The sequence below is a fragment of the Dipodomys spectabilis genome, unplaced genomic scaffold (genome assembly GCF_019054845.1).
Source record: "Dipodomys spectabilis isolate Male_0828 unplaced genomic scaffold, ASM1905484v1 ptg000032l, whole genome shotgun sequence".
NCBI classification, from domain to species: Eukaryota; Metazoa; Chordata; class Mammalia; order Rodentia; family Heteromyidae; genus Dipodomys; species Dipodomys spectabilis.
Window position 1 is genome coordinate 33,667,428 of NW_024870709.1, and position 22,507 is coordinate 33,689,934.

Below are 22,507 nucleotides of genomic sequence, written 5' to 3' on the forward strand. Positions count from 1 at the left end.
TGGAGATAACCAGCCTGCCCGGGCTGGCTTTGAACCATAATCCTCAGAACTCAGCTCAGGAGTAGCTGGGATTACAGGTGTGAGCCACTGGCACCCGGCTAAACTAATTTATTTAAGCATTCAGAATGTCATTAGTACTATTTTATGTATCTTATTATTTTTCATACCCCTCTTACTGCCTTATGGGATATACTTTCATTTTTTAACTATAGTAGATGATAGAGACAATTACTACTAGTAAAAACATACACTGTTAAAGCACAAAAAAGGAGGTAATTACTATATCTATGTCTATATGTCTTGTGTGTGTGTATGTAAAGATAAAAATATTTTGGAGTAGGGTCAGAGCTGGATCAAGTAGTAGAGTACCTGTCTGGTCAGTATGCATTCAAGCCCCAGTAGCAAACAGACAAGAAAAGAAAGGCCTTTTTTCCCTTAATTTGGTTTTTGTTTTCTGTGTGTGTGTGTGTGATGTGTGTCAATTACCTACTTACTATGGTATTTCTTAGCACTGTGTGTGTGTGTGTGTGTGATGTGTGTCACTTACCTACTTACTATGGTATTTTTTTTATTGTGAAAATACTGTACAGAGGGTTTACAATTACATGGTCAAGATAGTTTCTTATCAAGCATTGTAGCCTCCTCCTTTGTTTACCCTTCCCATCCCTTCCCATCCTCCCTCCCCCCCCAACCCTCCCCCTCCCACCCAAGTTGTAAAGTTCGTTTTCGACATGACAACTTGTACATCTCATTGTTGCAATGGGTCCACCTGTATCCTTATTTAAACGACTTGTTTTTCCCCTTCCCCTCCACAAATGATACCGACATCAAATACAGTGAAAGCAGGGGTTATACTGTGGGGGAGGGACTATGGCATTTCTTAGCACGTAGAGTAATCCATCCTTTATTGTCTTTGTTTAGGTGTGTGCAGGGAGGAACTACTGCAATCCCTGGGGCTTTTGGCTGTGGAAAGACAGTGATATCACAGTCTTTGTCCAAGTATTCCAATAGCGATGTGATCATTTATGTGGGATGTGGTGAAAGAGGAAATGAGATGTCTGAAGTTCTCCGGGACTTCCCAGAGGTCTGTATATAGGCGGCTTCAAATGAAATTATATACAATATATCAATCTTCATTGGCAATTAAACATTTGTGTTGTGTCCAGAGCAAAGCTCTCATTTCTTCAGGGTCTTTTTTGGGATAATATTTATGATCAATCTGTATAGTAGGTGAAAGGAATTTGACTTTTTTAAAGTTGAACATTTGAAAGATTTTTTTTTTTTTGGTGGATCTCACCGTTTTCACTTACTGGAAAAAAGATAATACAGACAAAACATTTATGCTTGTGAACTTCATATAGGTTTTGTGATCTGCTAGGTTACTATAGTAATAATTTCTTTTTTAGAAAGTAACAGATTTCTTAATGTTGTGGATATACCTATCTTCTTAACAGTGTTCTGGAGCAGAAAGGAAAGGTTGGAGTGATGGGGAATGTTACTTTGTGAATACCAAGTAGAGGGATTAAATATGACAGGCTGTTAAGAAACAAAAGAGGGGAGAACTAGAATGCCACAGTTAGAAATTGGAGGATCATGAATGTATTCCTTTTTTCTTCTTCTTTTTTTTTTTTTTTCCCAGTTGTGGGGCTTGAACTCTAGGCCTGGGCGCTGTCCCTCAGCTCTGCAGCTCAAGGCTAGTGCTCTACCACTTGAGCCACAGTACCACTTCTAGTTTTCTGGTGGTTTATTGGACATAAGAGTCTCATGGACTTTGCTACCAGGGCTTGTTTTGAACTGTGATCCTCAGATCTCAGCCTCCTGAGTGGCTAGGATTACAGGCTTATGCCACCGGCACTTAGCTTCATTAATGTATTTCTTTACCCCTAGCTCACTATGGAAGTTGATGGGAAGGTGGAGTCCATCATGAAGAGGACAGCATTGGTGGCTAATACCTCCAACATGCCTGTTGCTGCTAGAGAAGCCTCTATTTATACTGGTAAGTTATGAATTAGAATAAAAACAGGTAACATCTGTTCTTAATATTAACACTAGCACCAAATTATCCTTTTTCAAAGAACTTCTCTTTCATTTACATTGTATTTCCATAGAATCACATTCCTAGCTTTTAAGAAATAGTTACTGTCTCTCTCAAATACAGAAGCATAACATTTATAAATAAAGCTGTCTTGATCTTCTTAATGATCATAAAATGGAATATCTACCTTTTCCTATATTATATATTTTGCCATTGTTCTACCTTTTTAATTTAACTTAATTTTGGTTGTTGGTTGTGGGGTCTGAACTTAGGACCTGGGTGCTGTTCCTGATCTCTTTTGCTCAAGACTAGTGCTCTACCACTTTGAGCCACAGCTCTACTTCCTGCTCTACCTTTTAGTATACCTATACTTCTATAACTTGCTTTAAATTACTATTATGTTGAGTGTAGATATAAAAGATATGAAAATTAGTGTGAGCTTATACTTTGTGTTCCAGCTTTATTCCACTCTTATCCCAGATTTCAGTACTTTAATTTTTCTGTTTTCAGGATTTATTGTTTATATTCTATTCTGAAATAATAAACAAGTATTTTTTTTATCTGTAGACCTTCAATAAAACAGAGTTAATGTTAGCCGACAGTGCTTTGACTACAGTTTATCCATTTATTTTTTGTTTATCTAAATTTACCTTTTGGAAGTTTCTTCAAAAAACGCCCATGGAAATTATGTTGTTGATTTTTTTTATTTCCTCGTAAGTTTGGTCTTCTGTTGCCTTTAAGTTTAATATTAGTTTAATTGAATATAAAATTCTTGAATCAGTATTTCTATGTGGTCTAGTGGTTTTCATTTATTGGGAAAAAGATAAAAATAGGCAAAACATTTACATATGTGAACTTTCATAGACTTTATTGTCTATTAGGTTCTATAGTACCAAAATAATGTACTTTCATTTCTGAAGTGAAATGGTAATAATGCCTATGAAATGTTGCTCAGTACAAAAATTCTTGGACCACCATTTCTTCCCTTGAACACTAGCCTTTTTTCCTTGTAGAAGTGGTTTTTTTTCTTTTTGCCAAAAGGGATTTCTCTTTAACTGAAGTCTTGATTGGAATATATCTCAGCACTGATAATTTTTTTTCTAAGATATGTATTGTATTCTTTCAGTCCATGAATGTGTTTGTTTGTTCCAATCCTAGGGCCTTGAGCTCTTGTTTATTAGCTTTTATACTCAAGATTGGTAGCCACACCTTCACTTCCAGCTGTCATATTTGTCTGCCTTGCCTGGTTTCAAACTATGATTTCAAATTTTAGCCTCATGAATAGTTTAGGATTACAGGTGTAAGCCACCAGCATCTGGCTTTTATGTCTTTTATTTCAAAAGAATTGTATTTGAGTGGTTAATTAGAGATAATAGTCTCATGGACCTTTTGGCCTGGGCTGGCTTCAAGTTGTGATCCATGGATCTTACCTCCTGAGTAGGTAGGATTATAGGTGTAAGCCACCAGCTTCTAGCTGTCTTTTTAAACTGCCAACTGTGCATATAGGATCTCTTTTATTTGCTTCCAAATGTGTCTTCCCTCTTCAATCCTTTTTACTTAGCCTTTTGTCCATACACAGGATAATGGTGTTTATTCTTTGTGTTGCTTCTAATGATGCCTTCGTTTTTGTAATAGCTTAATTTTTTTCTGGCCATTTGTTGAGTTCCACTTAGAAAACATCTCTTTTTTTATCCTGCTGGATATTCTTTGAGATTTTATCTTATGGCAGGATACATTCTTAAGGGGTGGTGGTTGTTGGTGTCATTGTTGTTGAGATACAGTTTTGCTGTGTATCGAGCCTTGAAGTTACCTTAGCCTTTTAAGTGGTAGAATTATAGGTGTGTGCCATCACACTCAACTCTAGGTTTTCTTTTTTAAATTAACTCTGGTCACAATTTTCATCTGTTCTTTGGAAGAGGTTCTTTCTCTGTCATTTTAACCCTTTTTTTGATATCCTATAATGAGATTTATTAGTACTCTTACTAATCTTTGAGAAGATAGAGGGGGCTGTGCATGACTGTTTATGGTAGCAGGAATTCATGGTAACATGATGTTTGTTACAACATACTTTGTCTCTTGCTGAAAGAAGTCAGTAACTGTAAGGCTATTCACAATGAATTCTTTCTCTTTACCTCACCCACATTTCATGTATTAAAAACAGGGAGTGCCTTCTTGTGTTTTGTTCACCTCCATCTCCCTGTTCTCCCAGGTGCCAGATTGTGTCCAAGGAACCCTTACCACTAGCTGTCTAGTTCTTTCCAGTGTTCCAAACAAAGGATCCTTGGTTTTGTTCCTTGGGATATGTCTCCTAGTTTACAGATGCCTGATTTGAGGCTTAACTCAGATGAATTCTTAGTGCTTGGTTTTTGTCATTTAAATGGTTTTCCTCATTATTTTATAGTGTAGCTAAATGTGTCCTCCATGTTTTTTGTTGTTTTGTGTGTTTTGAGATGAAGTCTCTGGGTGTATTCAGAACCTTCCTGCTTCCACCTGGGATTAACAACATGTACCAGCTGCACCCAGTTATCTCACAGTTGTTGACAAATGAGCTTATATTTCTTTGTTTCTTGTTCTCCTCATTGGAGAATAACTTTTATGAAAAGGTGAAAGTACTTTAGTCATCTACCATTTTAAGATATGAAATTTACCTTATTCTTTTAAAGGACTGCACAGTGTTCCTTTGTATAGATTTAGCTATACAAAAATCACTTTGGTGGATGCTTGGATTCCAGTTTTTTGCTGTCACAAACAATGTATCATTAAAACATCTTCATGCATGGTTTTAACACCACTTTTTCTATATTTTGAATGATTTTTACTTTACACATCTTTATAACTAAAATTTCTTTAATGTTAACGTAGATTCCTGTGTTCATGCAGATTTTCAGTTCTGATAACCCTTCAAAAGAGATTACATCTTTACCAGTGCTAGACTTTTTTTTTTTTCCATATACATTTCTACTTGATTGAATTACTATAAACACAGAGCACTTAGGTAATCCTTTCTAAAAAAAAAAAAAAAAACAGTTCCAGTTTGCATGCATTTTCCCAAGTCTACATTCAGACTCCAATGTTAACATGTTTATTGCTTCTGGGGTCTCCAGTTTAACACCATACCTAACAGCAGCCTAATGCCACGAAGTAAAGGACACATCCTGGCTGTGGCACCTGATGTGATTTGGTATTTGTCTAGCATTTTTTTCCTCCATTTCCCAACTCTTGTTTAACTGAAGATATTATAAACTTTATGAGCCTGTGATTTGCTATCATTAAAGTTCTAGTTTAAGGAAAGAGTAAGTAGACATATTTTAATTATTATTTTTTTTTAATCTTTAAGTGGTTGTCTAAAGGAGTTGCCATTCTACTCAGCAGTTTATGAATACAATACACCTTGATCGATGTCACCCTTTCAGCATTCTCACCCATCCCTGGCAACCCACCCCTTTCCTTATTTTTCTTAATTTTGTAGGATATACACTGATTTCTTGATGCACTATCCTCCTTTCTCTTCCATTTCGCCTCTTCATTTGGAATAGACATCTTGATGAAGGGAAAATTTTTTACTCTCCCATTTCTTACTTCTATAACAAGAAGCTATGCTCAATTAATGTTTTCACCTATTAAAAACTATAGCTGATTATTATGATTATATGTTCACATTTATATCAGTAACAACTGTGTGTGGGAGAGAGAGAGACTGACAGACAGAGAAAGTACTTTTAAGTACAATTCAAAGAGGTCAAGAAGCACTGGGTAACTTATGATTTACCTGAATTAATAACCTTCACTTCCTTAAAATTATACATATGCATCCTTGTGTATATAATACAAATATATATTTTTAAAATAATTTTTTATAATGTTATTGAAACAAGTGGAGAAAAGTAGCTTGAGAACAATAGGACTATATTGATAGTTCTATTTGTTAAAACCAGTGAGTTCCAAGAGATATAAACCTTAGTTCTGTAAGTAATTATGAAAGGTTGTAGAGTCAAACAATTTGGAAAACATTGAGCCATATTGGTGCTTTTTTGTTATTGTTGTTGTTAGTTGTGGGGCTTGAACTCGGGCCTGGGTGCTGTCCCTGACCTCTTTTTGGTCAAGGCTAGAGCTCCACCTCTTTGAGCCACAGTACCACATCTGGTTTTCTGGTAGTTAATCGGAGATAAGAGTCTCAAGAATTTTCCTGCCCAGGCTGGCATTGAACTGTGATTCTCAGATCTCAGCCTCCTGAGTAGCTAGGGTTACAGGCATAAGCCAACAGTGCCCAGCCAAAATTGGTACTTTATGCTCCTTCACTGGTCTAGGATCTTTATGAGAGTCTCATGCTATGTTGATTATGACACTGTGAAGAAGATCCAACTGGAAGTAATTTCCAGTTTTATTTGCAGAATATCTTGTGGAACTAAGTGTTCTATGAGACATTTAAGGAAGTACTGGGTAAACAGAATGGACTGAAGGAAGATGTGTATGTTGTTTTTTTAGTCAGTTGAAATTTAATTAGATTTTTACCTGTTTACGTCAACTGTCATTTTATTTCTTATACATCTAGACCTTAGTTAAAAATTAATACTCCATTCTGCCAACTAAGCAGAGCAGCAAGTGTGTGTGTGTGTGTGTGTGTGTGTGTGTGTGTGTGTGTGTGTGTGTGTGTGTGTGTGTGTGTGTGTGTGTGTGTCATGGGGCTTGAACTCTGGGTCTAGGTGCTGTCCCTGAGTTCTTCAGCTCAAGGCAAGCACTCTACCACTTGAGCCACAGCTCCACTTTCAGTTTTCTGGTGGTTAATTGGAGATAAGCGTCTCTTAAACTACTTTTCTGCCTGGGCTGGCTTTGAACCGTGATCCTCAGATCTCAGCCTCCTGAGTAGCTAGGATTACAGAGCATGAGCCACTGGCGCCTGGCTAGACCAGCAAACTTTTGAAACTAAAAAGCTGAAAAGTTAAAAGCTGGGTGCTTGTAATCCTAGCTATTCAGGGCAGAAAAATCTGTGAGACTTTTATCTCCAGTACACTACTCAGAAAAGGCTTGAAGTGGTGCTATGACTCAAGTTGTAGAACACTAGCCTTTAGTACAAAAAGGCTCAGCCCCCAGGCCCTAGGACCAGCAAAATAAATAAATAAAAAGTAGAAGTTAAAAATCTTAACTTTTATAAACATATAAATTTCAAAGGAAATAACCTAATTCAACTGGCATATGATATCCCCTTCATCCTTGAGTTCTTGGCATGTTTTCTTTTAGCTATTCAAAATTCCTTTTCGGTTATTTTTTATGTGTACATGACATTGAGTTTTAAATTTTTACTTTATTGTTATTATAAGGGTGATGTACAGGGGGATTACAATTACATGAGTCAGGTAATGAGTACATTTCCTTTCATATAGTGTCTTCTTTTCCCTCACTCTCTCTCTCAGTTCCTCCCTCCTGTCTCCACCCAGGAGTTGGATAGTTGACTTTCTTCAGTGTCCAGTGAGCTCCACTGCTGTACTTTTTTACCCTTTTTCCCTCGAGCTCTGTGCCTTCCCCCCACTCTCCTGAAGATATACACGTGAATACACCATACATAAAGAAGACAGAATAATCGTGTGTGTGTGTGTGTGTGTGTGTGTGTGTGTGTGTGTGTGTCTGTGTAAGGCACATAGGCATTGCTTCTTTGTGTTTCTCTCCTAAGAGTATCATCTTTTGATCTATGTGTGAATATCTAGAATCCTGGATAATTTATGGTATCCCCATGTATTTTAGATCTGATTTCTACATATCAGAGAGAACATGTGCCTGGCACATTTTTATTTGATTAAATTCAGTCTCCTTTTTGCCCCTAGGGCATATCTAAAATTTTGACTTCCAAGTACTCACATTTAGTAATTATAAAGCAGAATAAGTATGGTCCACTTGTAATAGGTCTGTCAGTTGGATGTTTTACCCATTATATTGACATTATCTCTATGAAGACTATATCAGTTAATATGCTTTGTTTATACTTGTGATATAGGTGCCTTGGCACAAAAAAGTTTCTTTTGCAGTACAAAAAAAAAAAAAAAAGAGTTTGGAGGATAGAATAATCAAATCTAGGAAAATTGAAAGCATAGATGGATAGGAGATCTTAGAACTCATATACCTTGGAAGATGAGTTTTAAAAATACTTCTCCTTCCCTCCCCCCTAAGAAATTAAGGTTCTTCCGAGACAAATAGGCTGCTTTAAGATTTTTTTTTTTGTTAGTGTTAAAATCTATATGATATATTTTCGTTAACATTTTTTATTTGTGTGTGCCAGTACTGAGGCTTGAACTTAGGGTCTCTTGCTCTTGCTCAGCTTTTTTTTCTGATGGCTAGTACACTAGCACTTGAATCATGCCTCCATTTTCAGCCTTTTTTTGGTTAATTGGAGATAAGACTTGTAAATTTGTCTACCCAGGTTGGCTTTGAACCTCAATCCTCAGTGCTTTACCTCCTGAACAGCTAGTATTATAGGTGTGAGCCACTGCTCCTGGCTGAATTTGGTGGTGGTGGTGGTGGTGGTGGTTATGAGGCTTGAACTCTGGGCCTGAGCGCTGCCCCGCAGCTCCTTAGCTCAAGGCTAGCACTCTCCCACTTGAGCCACCGTGCCACTTCCGGTTTTCTGGTGGTTTATTGGAGATAAGAGTTTCACAGTTTTTCCTTCCCAGGCTGGCTTTGAACAACAATCCTCAGATCTCAGCCTCCTGAGTAGCTAGGATTACAGGCGTGAGCCACCGGCGCCCAGCTCTGGCTGAATTTTTTTGAGTATAAATATATGTATCTAGGCAATCAAACTATGCTTGGAAATTAATTTTAATTAATTATTTCAACAAAGACTTGCAAACAAATGTTTTCCTGGTTTTTAAAACTCATATTAGGATATTATAGGCTATAGCATCAAATAATTCTAAACAAAGTAATTGTCCTCTACCATAGATGTTTATTTCAGATGGTCAAGGAACTCAACTCTCTCATTCTGAGCTCTTAAGCTTTCAATACATGGTTTCAAGAGCTTTTGGGGCTGGGCGCCAGTGGCTCACACCTCTAATCCTAGCTATTCTGGAGTCTGAGATCTCAGAATCATGGTTCAAAGCCAGCCCAGGTAGGAAAGTCCATGAGACTCTTATCTCCAATTAACCACCTGAAAACCAGAAATGGTGCTATGGCTCAGGCGTTAGAGCACTCATCTTGAGCTGAAGAGATGAGGGACAGCGCCCAGACCGAGTTCAAGTCCCATGACCAACAACAACAACAAAAGTAACAACTACTTTTGGGGATTATCTCTATCTTGTAGTCTAGAAGAAAGAGTATAGAAGGGTGTGTTGCTTGCATTGTCATGAAATAAATTATTTTTTATTTACATTCCATTAGCTAGAGATTAGTTACATGGCCATATCTAAAATAGTGAATACTAGGAAGTAGTGTTAAGCTGTGTGCTTAGAAGAAGAGAAAGAAGAGATTTGGAAAATGACTAGCTAGCAGGCTATCTCCTGCACTTATGCTTTAAAGTTTTCTTAAGGTTAAACACTTATCTTTCAAGGATTTCTGACGTTGTGTAACTTGCAATATTCTTCCCAATTTAGGAATTACACTATCAGAATATTTCCGTGACATGGGCTACCACGTCAGTATGATGGCTGACTCTACCTCTAGATGGGCTGAGGCCCTTAGAGAAATCTCTGGTCGCCTAGCTGAAATGCCTGCAGGTATTTCTTTGTATTGTTTATCTTATAAGCCACTGATAGTATTTTAGGAGCTTATTTAGGACACCCTTCAAATTTTTTTTTCCTCTTTTAGACAGTGGCTATCCTGCATATCTTGGTGCCCGGCTGGCCTCTTTTTATGAGCGAGCAGGCAGAGTGAAATGTCTTGGAAATCCTGAGAGAGAAGGGAGTGTCAGCATTGTAGGAGCGTAAGCATTCAAACCATTTACTTTTCTCTCTTTAAAAAATTCTTTTTTTCTGAAAATAGGAGCTTGTGGGTAGCCCAGGTTAGGCTGGGACTTGCAATCCTCCTGCTTCTGCCTCCTGAATGATAGAATTATAGGCTTGCACTGATATATCCCGCTCATATAGTTTGCTTATCAAAAGAAACAAGTTACCTAAAGAGAAAATATTCTTCATCTGGGAGCAGTGGTTTTTAAGCAGAACCACTTAGGCTACCCTACAAAGTTAGATATGTTAAGGTGAGATTTGTGTCATGGGAAAAACAGATTCACTGCATAAAGCTCATACTTGGTTCTTAGAGCTTTTCCTTCCTTTATGCTTTATCTACTTGATAAAGCTTATTATACTTTTAAAATTTTTTCTTATTTATTATATTGGAAGGTATCCTATCGTTTTCCTCTTTGCTAGGTTTGGTGGTGCACACCCTGCTACACAGGAGGCATAAGTAGAAGGACTGAAGTAAGGGCTAGCCTCAGATTAAAAAAAAAAAAAAGTGAGACACTATCTAAAAAATAACTAAGGCAAAAAAGACAGGCTTTAACTCAAGAGTAATGTACCTGCCTCACAAGCATGAAGCTCTGAATTCAGATGTTTGTATTAGTAAGCTATTTTCATGTGTTTTAAATTAATGTGTATTTATTTTCATTTAGGGTTTCTCCACCTGGTGGTGATTTTTCAGATCCGGTAACATCTGCTACTCTTGGTATTGTTCAGGTATGTCTGTGCCTTGTATAGCCATCTTCTGAGCCTTTCTCCCTCTGCCTTCCCAGGTGTTCTAATAGTAGCCAAATCATCATGAAATATTTAATTTTACACCCAAAGAATAGGCAGTGGCAAAGTGTATTTTAGGAACATCATTAACACTGAGAGCTTTTAATATTCTCTGTTTTTTGCCTTGGTCTTCAACAGGCTTTACCATAAACTTAACGTGTATATGACATGTTAATGTGATACATGGCAGGTAACACATTTTTATTAAGGTTAGAATTGTGTTACCATTTAAGCTAGAATAGAAGTGGATATGCCCATTACAGTATTATAGCAAAAAATTTAGAGGTTTCTACTCACAGCGTGGTCCAAAGCAGATGATATTATCAGAAAGTAACTTTTGAATCAGTCATTTTTGAAGCTTAGGGCTCCTCCCATGCTGTGGCTGCGTTGTCACTTGGCCAGGCAGTCTCCATCTGGCTGGCATGCATGCAGAAGGCACATCCGCTCCTTGATCCTGGGGCTCAAAAGTAACAATCATTCTACTCATTCTTTTATCTATTCCCAAATGATAGCAAGGCTAGGAAATGTAGTTTCTACTATGCAGTTGCTTCCTTGTGACAAGACATTAGTTTAGTGGATAGCTAGCTAATGTGGCCATTATAAGAAGCTTTGATAAAAGACGTGTGTGAATTAGAGCTGTACTTAAAAAAAAGAAGAGATGTTCATTAGTGTATACTCACATATGTAATTCCTATGGGACAGAATATTTACCTATATTTCTAACAGTATCAAATGGTATGTCAAAGGCTGAATTTACAACTGTTAAAGCTGTTAAAGTCTTTAACACTTGCTAAAATTTTGAGTTTTAAATTGTGGAAAGGGGGAACAAAGTTAAGTATACTTAAAATTTGTATCTGTTAATGTTTGGCCTGGATTGGTCCTTAATGATCAGAGCTGAATTTAATCAGAACTTTTAGAGGTGTTTCATCACACACTGAAATGTCTGTTCCATCTCAGAAAACTTTTTCTAGTTCTTCTATGTATACTGTCTTATAATAATCTTAAAATAGTCAAGTTTTCTTTTACTATCAAATGTGACAGCCACTAAGAAAATTAAGATAAAATTTGAATTTGATTTGTAGGTGTTACTTACCCTGAAAATGAGAGGTTACATTTTGATTTTGGTACCTTGCATCTTGTATATATGCTTATCTAATCTGGGGAGGGGAAAGGGAATAACAAAACGATGAAACAAGGACCCAGGATGACTCATTACAACAATGGTACCCACAGGACAGTATATTGGAAATGGACTTCAGGTGGGGGGGGGCAGTGTGGGAGGTGGGGGAGGGAAGGGATAGCGGGACAACAACAAGGGAAGGGGTATCGATGATTGACAAGTGATGTACGCATCTAACTGTAATACCCCTGTACAGCATCTTTGCAGTAAAATTTTTGTAAAAAAGTAGTGGATATAGTTATATAGAGGGGTTACCATTTCATAAATCAGGTAATGAATTCTTTTTTTTTTTTCTTTTGGACAGTATCACCCCTCCCATTACTTTTCCTCAGTTTCACCCTTCCCATCCCTGCCCACAAGTTATATAAGCCATTTCCACATAGTGTATAAAACAACATGATTGCATTCTTCACCTTTCTTCCCTCCCTTTCTGCACCCCATTCCTTAAACTCCCCCCAACAGAAAAAAATTCCAAAGCGAAAACAAACACCACCCCCAACAATAACAAATATCATGTTTCCATTTTCTGGAGTTTGTTTTAATAAATAGTATTTTAAATGTTCAGATAGATTACACCTTTGCATTCTTCTTTTAAGAGTATCCTCCATTAGTCTGATTATTTGTGTGTGAATGCCTAGAGTCCTATGAGGATTAAATTTTTAATTAAAGTTTTATTCAAGTTGTATTCTATTTTTTATTTTTATTTTTACCAGTCCTAGGCCTTGAACTCAGGGTCTGGGCACTGTTCCTGAGCTGTTTCTGCTCAAGGCTAGCGCTCTATCACTTGAGCCACAGCACCACTTACGGCTTTTTCTGTTTATTGGTACTGAAGAGTCAAACCCAGGGCTTCATGCATGCTAGGCAAGCACTCTACCATTAACCCACATTCCCAGCCTTGTATTCTGTTTGAATCACATATGGCTTATACTAAAAATAAAATAAAATTTCAAGGTACATTGTACTCATGAATTGACATGTTGGATTGAAACCCCTTTGTACAACAACTAAAGTTAATTTTTAAAAAATTAAAAGGTTAAGTTTAAAATTGCACATGTGGGGCCCACAAATATACTGCAATACTTTTTAAAACTTTTCAAGAAAAACAATTTTGTTTGTTTTTTAATCAGGTGTTCTGGGGCTTAGATAAGAAACTAGCTCAGCGTAAGCATTTCCCCTCTGTCAATTGGCTCATCAGCTACAGCAAATACATGCGTGCCTTGGATGAGTACTACGACAAACACTTCACAGAGTTTGTTCCTCTCAGGACCAAAGCAAAGGAAATTCTGCAGGAAGAAGAAGACCTGGCAGAAATTGTACAGCTTGTGGGAAAGGTGAGTTGTTAAATGTCCTGGAGGTTACAGTAATCTGTAGGTTACAGTAAAACATTATAAAAGACAAGTTAAACCATGAATGTGCAGAGTTTTGCAAACTTACTACTTAATAAGCTTAATTTTTGAAAACATAAATACCAAATATTTTTTAAAAACTAATTAAATTGTCTAGTTATTCATAGTACTTAAAATAAATCCATGGTCCTGGATTTATTATAGGTGAACACTTATAAGAGTGCAGGTAATTAACTGGATTTGAAAATTTTTCTTACTGCCAAGAAATAATCTTGGTTGGTGATTCTAGTAACTGTGCTATTATCTCTTAAGGCTGATAGGGTAGTTGAAAGACTTATAGCTTGTGTATAAGTAAGTATACTTACCTATAATATACATATATTTCATCATTCATGCCATATTAAAAAAATGCGAACCTTTGGTGGCTCACTTCTATAATCCTAGCTACTCAGGAGGCTGAGATCTGAAGACTGGTTTGAAGCCAGCCAGGGCAGGAAAGTTCTTGTGACTTATCTTCAATTAAGCTAGAAATAGAGCTGTCACTCAAGTGGTAGAGTGCTGACCTTGAGAACAAAAACAAACCAAGACGTGAAAAAGTATCTTTTTAAAGAACCATATCAGTTTGTACATCTACAAGTGATGGGCAAACACATATTCAAACAGTAGGATATTATTCAGCCTTTTTGTTTGTTTATTTGATAAGTGCTGGAGTTTGAACTCAGGGCCTCATGTTTGCTAGGCTAGCATTATACCACGTGAGCCATGACCCCAGCTCTTTCCTGCTTTAGTTATTTTTTAGATAGGGTCTTGCATTTTTACCTAGGGCCTGCTTTGGATTGCAGTCCTCTTACCTGTATCTTTCCTGCACAACTAGGATTACAGGAATATGTCAGCATGTTCAGCCCTTGTTCAATTTTTTTTTATAATGTTATCCTAGGATTTAAACTCAGTCAGTGCCTGGGCAGTGTCCCTGAACTTGTTAGCTCAAAGCTAGCATTCTACCACTTGAGCCATAGCTCTGCTTCCAGCTTTTTGTTGCTTAGCTAAAGATGAGAGTCTCACAGACTTTCTGTCTGAGCTGGCTTCAAACTGCAATCCTCAAATCTCAGCCTCATGAGTAGCTAGTATTTACAAACATGAGTCAGCCTTAGTTAGCCTTTCAAAGGAAAAAAAAAATCATGGCACTGCTACAGTATAAATCAGTCTTGAGGACATTATGCTGAGTGAAATGAGGCAGTCACAAAAACATAAATACTATGTATTTACACTTACATGAGGTATCTAAAGTAATAAAAGTCAAAGAAACAAAGTAGGATGGTGGCTACCAATATCTGCAGGGAAGGGGGAAAAGGAAATCACCGTGTATGAGCATAATGTTTCAGATTTACAAGTAGGAAAAGTTCCGAAATGTTTGGCAACAGTGTGTGAATGTACTTAATTCTACTGAGCTATACTCTTACAAATTGTTAAAATGATCAATTTTATGTTACATACTTTTTTTTTTTGCCAGTCCTGGGCCTTAAACCTAAGGCCTGGGCTCTGTCCCTGAGCTTCTCTGTGCTCCAGGCTCGCACTCTACCACTTGAGCCACAGTGCCACTTCTGGCTTTTTTCTGCTTACATTTGAGGAATCGAATCCAGGGCTTTGTGCGTGCTAGGCAAGCACTCTGCCACTATGCCAATTCCGAGTCCCTATTACATACTTTTTATTGCATTTAAAAAGGAACAATCAGCCAGTGACTAACACCTATTATTCTACTCGCTGCTCAGGAGGCTAAGATCTGAGGATCATGGTTTAAAATCATCATGGGCAGAAAAGTCCAGGAGACGCTTATCTCCAAAAAGCTGGAAGCAGAGTTATGGCTCAAGAGGTGGAGTGCCAGTCTTGACCACAAAAATTGAGAGATATTCAAGTGGTAGGGCACTTGCCTTGAGCTGAAGAGTGCAGGGAAAGCACCCAAGCCCTGAGTTCAAGCCCCACGACTGACCAAAAAAAATTGAGAGATAGTACCCTAGCCCTGAGTTTTAACCTCCAGTATCAGCACACACACACACACACAGAATAGTCAAAAAGAAGTTATAAAGTTATTTTATTGGTAAGTAATTTTGTATTGATTATATGATTTTACCTTGCTGAATAGATGATTGAGTAGTTGTCACCATTGGTCTCTTATCATGGAGTATATTTATAAAAATACATTTTTTTCTATTCTAGGCTTCCTTAGCAGAAACAGATAAAATCACCTTGGAGGTAGCAAAACTTATCAAAGATGACTTTCTACAACAAAATGGATATACACCCTATGACAGGTAAGCTATGTTGCTTTTCATTTTTTATTTGAGTATTTTTTTGGTTGTGTTTTAACAAAGTAGCTGCCTATACATTAAGAACTTTTTCAGACATGCCCTAACTCTATATTGGCTTATTTTGTATCTAAAATGTCCCCTAGTCTTGATTTGCTTATTTATTATGTTATGGCTATCTTCACACATATAATCATCTATAATTAGAGTAAATTATAGCTTTGTTTTCAGAGTCTGGATGGTGATCACTACCTGCCTCAAAAAGTTTTTTTGCAATTTCTTTCCATTGCCCATGTCTTTTATTTCTTGCTTAAATAATTATGTTCTGCTTTTCTGACTCATTTCTCAAGAGTCATGTCTCTTTCTAAATGTCCTTGTTGGGTATGCTATGAACTATGTCTTGTAAATAGTTCCCATTTCCTTTAAATGGGAATTTGAGCCTTTCTTCTTACATTAGCTTTTTTCCCTCAAGTCATTTTTTACATCATCTAAGAACTGAAAAGAAGAGAGAAAATAGACTAACCAGAATGTGGGGCAAGCAAACAATATGTGAATACGTCGGTAAGCCTCAGAACTCCGCTATGTTAGGAGTGGTACTGAAACTCCCACATAAAGATAAGTCAATCAAGGGAAAAATTGGTATATAACAGGGGTGTATATAAAATTCAGTGTTTTCTCATATATGTGTTTGTTAAAAGGTATAGATAAGTGGAAATGAGCACATTAAACAAAAGGAGACTGGGGACTGATGACTCATGCCTGTAATGCTAGCTACTCAGAGACTAAGAGCTGAGAATCATGGTTTGAAGCTAGCCTGGGCAACAAGATCCTTAAGACTCTTATCTCCAATTAAACACCAGAAAAGTGGGAAATAGAGCTGCGACTCAAGTAGTAAAGCAGTGCCTAGGCCCTGAGGTCAGGCCCCAGGACTGGCACAAAATAAAATAAATTAAGTAAAATGTAAAATGGGTCACTATTAACTTTAACATTCTGCAGTTTCTTGCTTTCCAGTTGTTCGTTATGCTTTAACCTAGGATCACAGGGGATCTTTACAGTTCAGTTATTTTACCACTCAAGTTATTATTTAACTGCATTGTTAAAAACAAAAACAATCCTGTTCCTCTTGTTCCATGGATTTAACAGAGGAAAAATAGTCATTACCTTCAAAATAAATAGTATGTTTCTCTACATCTATATGTCTGTCCCAAAACTTAAGTAGTTTTTTCTGTTTTCTACTGTTCTTTTTCCTTCTTTGTGTATCATCCCATAAATAAAAGCAGTTTGAGCCGGGCGCTGGTGGCTCACGCCTGTAATCCTAGCTACTCAGGAGGCTGAGATCTGAGGATCGAGGTTCAAAGCCAGCCCGGGCAGGAGAGACCGTGAGACTCCTATCTCCAATAAACCACCAGAAAACCGGAAGTGGCGCTGTAGCTCAAGTGGTAGAGCGCTCACCTTGAGCTGAAGAGCTGAGGGACAGCGCCCAGGCCCAGAGTTCAAGCCCCACGACCGACAAAAAAAAAAAAAAAGCAGTTTGTATATTTAAATAGAGAAGCTAGTGCCCAGGTAGTTTGTAGCTACAGATTTTTATAATGAAACTGTTTTCACTTTGCAGTTGGAGATTATTTTTGCTAATTGATCTGATCTTCCTTTGTTTTAGGTTCTGCCCATTCTATAAGACAGTAGGGATGCTGTCCAACATGATTGCATTTTATGATATGGCCCGAAGAGCTGTTGAAACCACTGCCCAGAGTGACAACAAAATCACATGGTCCATTATCCGTGAGCACATGGGAGAGATCCTCTATAAACTTTCCTCCATGAAATTCAAGGTAGAGTTTTCTACTGTGACTTTTTTTTTGTTAATCTCCCTACTTTCTCCTCCCTCTCCTCCCTTCCCTTCCTTCTCTCTCCTTCTCCTCCCCTTCTCCTCTCCTCCCCTCCCCTCCTCTCCCCTCCCCTCCCCTCCCCTCCCCTCCTCTCCCCTCCCCTCCCCTCCCCTCCCCTTCCCTCTCCTCTCCTCTCCTCTGCTCTCTTCTCCTCTGCTCTCTTCTCCTCTGCTCTCCTGTTCTCTCTCCTTCTCTCCTCTTCTGTCTGCTCCTCTCCTCTTTTTCTTCTCTCCTCTCCTCTTCTCTCCTCTCTTCTCTTCTTCTCATCTTATTTCCCCTTCTTTCCTTTCCTTTCATCCCAAACCTGGGGTATAAAATTTGTTTATTTTCACATGTGCTCAAGTTGTATGAACCCAGAATAGGCCTCAAAGTTAGTTTCAGTATAGTATATGTGGGGGTGGATTTCCATGTATAACTCCTTTGAAAAATTAACAGTAACAAAATGAAGCAGAGACAGCTGGGGGTTAAGAGGAAAAAGGCAGATGAATGGGGAGAGGAGTGGTAGACAAATGCAGCCATAGTACTCAATGTACATATGTGAAAATGGAACTTGGAAATTTGAGGCAATGGGTAAAGTTGGATAGATGAAGGCAAAGAATTCTGGAAGTGATGACATTATACACAAAAATTGACGTTAAGTTGAGAAACCTCTTGCTGTAGCTATTTAAAGTTAATAAAAACTATTTATTTATTTATTTATTTAGCTATATTTATATATTTATTTTGTTGGTTGTGGGGCTTGAACTCTAGGCCCTGCGCACTGTCCTTCAGCTCTTCAATTCAAGGCTAGTGCTCTACCACTTGAGCCACAGTGCCACTTCTGACTTTTTCTGCTTATGTGGTGCTGAGGAATCGAGCCCAGGGCCTTATGCACGCAAGGCAAGCACTCTACCACTGAGCTATCTTCCCAGCTAAAAATTAATTTTTAAAAATGGAAAAAAGCAGAATTCCAATGATAAAAATTGTAGTATGTCATGTCTGAAATAAGTGCTGATGATTTTTTTCTTTTGTGTTAGCATAGGCAATTTAGAGCTAAGTTCATTGCTGAACAGTAATTACTTTACTTCACATGCTAATATGATAGCGCCCGCATTCTTCTGTAATGATGTCTGCTCTGTTGACTTCTTTTAAACAACTACCTGATGTACATTATTTTTAACATTTTTATGATCTTTCACTATTTTGTAAATATCCAAGAAAAATAAATAAAGTGAAATTACAGTAAAATCCAAATATATGAGACTGCTGAAAAAATTGGCTGTTGGGCATTGGTGGCTCAAGCCTGATTCTAGTTGCTCAGGAAGCTTAGATTACAAGATTGGGGTTTGAAGCCAGGCCAGACAGAAGAGTCTAAAAGACGTATTTCCAGTTAACCTGCAAAATGCTGGACTGGAAGCATGGTTTACAAACTTGAGTCCCAGAGTTCACCCCAATACACACGCACACACGTGCACACACACACACACACACACACACACATACACATTTTTAAGATATTTAATCAGTTGGGTTGATTGCATTGTTTACAGTTTATGACATCAGGTATATTTATTAGTCACCTATTGTATTATATAGTGTAAATTTTTAAAAATAATTTATATGGATAGTATGTGTGCTTACTCACTCTTTAGATTGAAAATACAAATCTGTTCAAATAGTTTCAAAAATTTTTAAGTATTCCTAACCTTTGAGTCTTGTCATTTCACTTTGAGATGTATGAGCAGATTTTTTTTAATGGTTGTGGGAATTGCCTGTGCATACTAAGCAAGTATTCTACTACTCAACTGTACACTCCAACCTATCTATCTAGATATCTATCTATCTACCTACCTATCTACCTACCTATATATATATTTGGGGGGAGGGGCATTGGTTGTGGGGCTTGAACTCTGGGCATGGGCACTGTCCCACAGCTCTTTAGCTCAAGACTAGTGCTCTACCACTTGAGCCACAGTGCCACTTCTGTCTTTTTTTTTTTTTTTTTTGTGGTGCTGAGGAATTGAACCCATGGCCTCATGAGTGCAAGGCAAGCACTCTACCACTGAGCCACCTTCTCAGCCCAAGATAAATACATATTTTTTAATGTGTATATGTGTAAAAGGTTATTTCTTGAAGTTCAAAATGTCATTTAAAATATAAACAGAGATAGTGGTTTATTATGTCATGTACATAAGATAATATGAAAGTATTGATGTCTGTTTTAAAAACAATATTCAAGGATATGAAGAAATGCTTGTGATAGAGAGTGAAAAAAAATCAGGTGTAATTTGACCTAAATTTTATCTTTAAAATTACATAGTCATAGGGAAAAAAAATTAAGAAATATACCTGGTAGTGTATTTTTAAGTTGAAATCTTTTTTTCCTATTGAGGTTTTTGTATCAAATTAACATCGTAAAAATTTTTTAATGTCATTCGATATTCTATAGCATTGTCTTGGGCTAGAAAGCAATCTTTTTCTTTTTCTTTTTTTTTTTAGAAAGCAATCATTTTCATCCTTAGACAGTTACCTTTCCAATTATTGGTGTGCATGATTCTGTAATTCTATATGTAGTTGATTTTGAGCATTTTCGTAGAGAGCTTAAACATTTTACAGTCTCTTTTATACATATTACTCAAGTTGCTTTCCATAAGGATTTTTTTGCTAGTCCTGGGGCTTGAACTCAGGGTCTGTGCACTATCCCTGAGCTTCTTTTGCTCAAGGCTAGCTCTGTACCACTTGAGCCACAGTACCATTCTGGCCTTTTCTGTGTATGTGGTACTGAGGAATCAAACCCAGGGCTTCATGCATGCTAGGCAAGCACTCCACCACTAAGCCACATTCCCAGCCCTCCATAAGGATTTTAAGTATGGTGCTTTATTTTCCAGATTTTCCTTCTCCATCTGAATGTAGTAATACTGACTGATTGTGCTGTGACTAAGTGAATTCTCAGTTACCATAGTTAGTCACACTTACCTGCTGCCTGCACGTTATTGAGGTTTAGTCATTGAACATAGCTAGCAGGCAAAATATAAAAATGGAATTTTTTTTTCTGTACAGTTGGGGTTTAACTCCATTTATACATTCCTACCTGTGAAGGAGAATGGAGGTACTTTTGACTCCTGCCTGTGTACCTCATTTTATATTAGATATAAATAAGTTGATACGCCCTGAAATTATTTTCCAAAGGCAAATTGAATTTCTAATGTCTTTTTTCAGGATCCAGTGAAAGATGGAGAGATGAAGATCAAGAGTGACTATTCACAACTTCTTGAAGACATGCAGAATGCATTCCGTAGCCTGGAAGATTAGAACTGTGATGATTTCTTTCCTCTTCTTCAGCAAGTTCATACGTGTATATTTTCCTAAATTCCTCAGCTCAAGCCCTTGGCTTCTTTTTTGTGCAGCTTTGAGATTAGTGCCTATGTATGTTACAAGTTGTTTTGCTGTTTATTTGGCAAGTCTGATATAAAACAAACATTCCTTTGTTCCAGTGTTTGAGGGGCTCCCTGATCCCTTATCTGAAGTGGTGAATGTAGTAAATATGACGTACAATAGCTACATACTGTAAACTTGTTTGTATAGTGGCAACCTTCCTTCTCCTAGATGTGCCCTTTTCTTCATCTCCATTAAATTATAAACAGAACCTACTGCATGTGTGTCTTTGAAATGGATTTGGAATAGAAGGCCCTTTGAAAGGAACATTGGGAAATGACTCAGTTTCTATGCACGTGCAGCTTTGCTCAGTCACTGACTTGCAGGAAATATTTACTTTTAAAACCATGTATGATTAATGTTCCAGTTATGCATTACTTCCTCAGTATAAATCAGGAATATTTATGGGGAACTGTTGGGAACTATGAAAGTATATTTCATTTCATTAGAAATAACTCCGTATCAAAGACTATAAAATACTGCATTGCTAGGAAGTTTTTTTAATATTACATTTGAAACCATCATCAAAAATTTAATGCACATCATATTCTCATTCTTTTCCTCAAACATCTTAGAAGCCGAAGCTCCTAAGGTTATATTCCAGTGTGGTGAGCAGGAAAATGCCATAGGGAACACAGTAGTAGTGAGTAAAAGCTGATTGCCTTTTTTCTTTTTGAGTGCAAGTCCTGGGATTGAATGCAGGGCCTAGGTGCTGTCCTTGAGCTTTTGTCTTTAGGGCTTGTAATCTACCACTTGAGCAACACCTTTATGTCTGCCTTTTGTATAGCTAAATGGAGATAAGAGTCACAGACTTTCCTCCCTGGGACGGCTTCAAACCATGATCATCAGATCTCAGCTTCCTGGCTCACAGTTTTAAGTCGCCAGCACCCAGCCATGGCTGGTTATCTTTTACAAAACAGCTGGGCTCTAAGTGATTCTTGGGGCCTGAGTGGTATTGTGTTTTTGTTAAGTAATGACTTGAGTCATTTGTTTGCATGTTTTTTGGCTTGCTGAATTTTTGAACAATCAATTTACCAAATGGAGAAAATATCACTTTGATGTGGTTTTTATTCACTAGCTCAGGTTTCTCAAAATACCTATGGCCATAACAGCATAATAGTTTTCCATTCTGTGTAATAGGGATGAATTAATTCTTAACATCTACTGATAATAGAAACCAGGTCATTTGAAAACAAAAGGATGAATTTCATCCTTCTTTTAAGAATATGTTTTAAAAGCAATTTCTGCATTTACATAGTAAGGCACATTGCAGAACAGCCCTGAGAGCAACTCTTTCTCATGAACTCTTCCTGAACAACAGTGTTAGCACCATTGCTTTCTTTTAGGGGAGAGGAAAGGGATGAATAGTCTACCAATCTCCAATATGCATATGTAATAGGATAAATAAAGTATTTATTTTATGCCTCAGTTTGTTATTTAAGTTTTCAGATAATGCATTTCTTTTGGTCTGTTAAGGGTAGATTAAGTCAGATGGAGTTTTATGTAAATGCTTGCAGTATCCATGTTTTTACACTCAGTGGTCTACTATTCAGGAGATAACTCTGCCATATAACTTTTTTTTTTTAACTTTCAACAATGTTGACCAATAAGGATTATGCAATGACTTGAGAT

At 37.3% G+C, this 22,507-nt stretch overlaps 1 protein-coding gene across 2 annotated transcripts in view; it reads left to right on the forward strand.

The window, feature by feature from the left end:
* The window catches only part of Atp6v1a (ATPase H+ transporting V1 subunit A), a 52,823-nt gene extending 30,520 nt beyond the window's left edge, over positions 1–22,303 (forward strand). For both annotated transcript variants that reach the window (XM_042676993.1, XM_042676995.1), the window contains exons 7-15: positions 922–1,084; positions 1,888–1,996; positions 9,613–9,735; positions 9,827–9,941; positions 10,626–10,689; positions 13,054–13,257; positions 15,487–15,581; positions 17,233–17,404; positions 20,660–22,303. In XM_042676993.1, the coding sequence (XP_042532927.1) occupies positions 922–1,084; positions 1,888–1,996; positions 9,613–9,735; positions 9,827–9,941; positions 10,626–10,689; positions 13,054–13,257; positions 15,487–15,581; positions 17,233–17,404; positions 20,660–20,752 (1,138 nt within the window). In that variant the 3' untranslated portion in view covers positions 20,753–22,303. The remainder of the gene's footprint in view (positions 1–921; positions 1,085–1,887; positions 1,997–9,612; positions 9,736–9,826; positions 9,942–10,625; positions 10,690–13,053; positions 13,258–15,486; positions 15,582–17,232; positions 17,405–20,659) is intronic.
* The last annotated feature ends 204 nt before the right edge of the window (positions 22,304–22,507 follow it).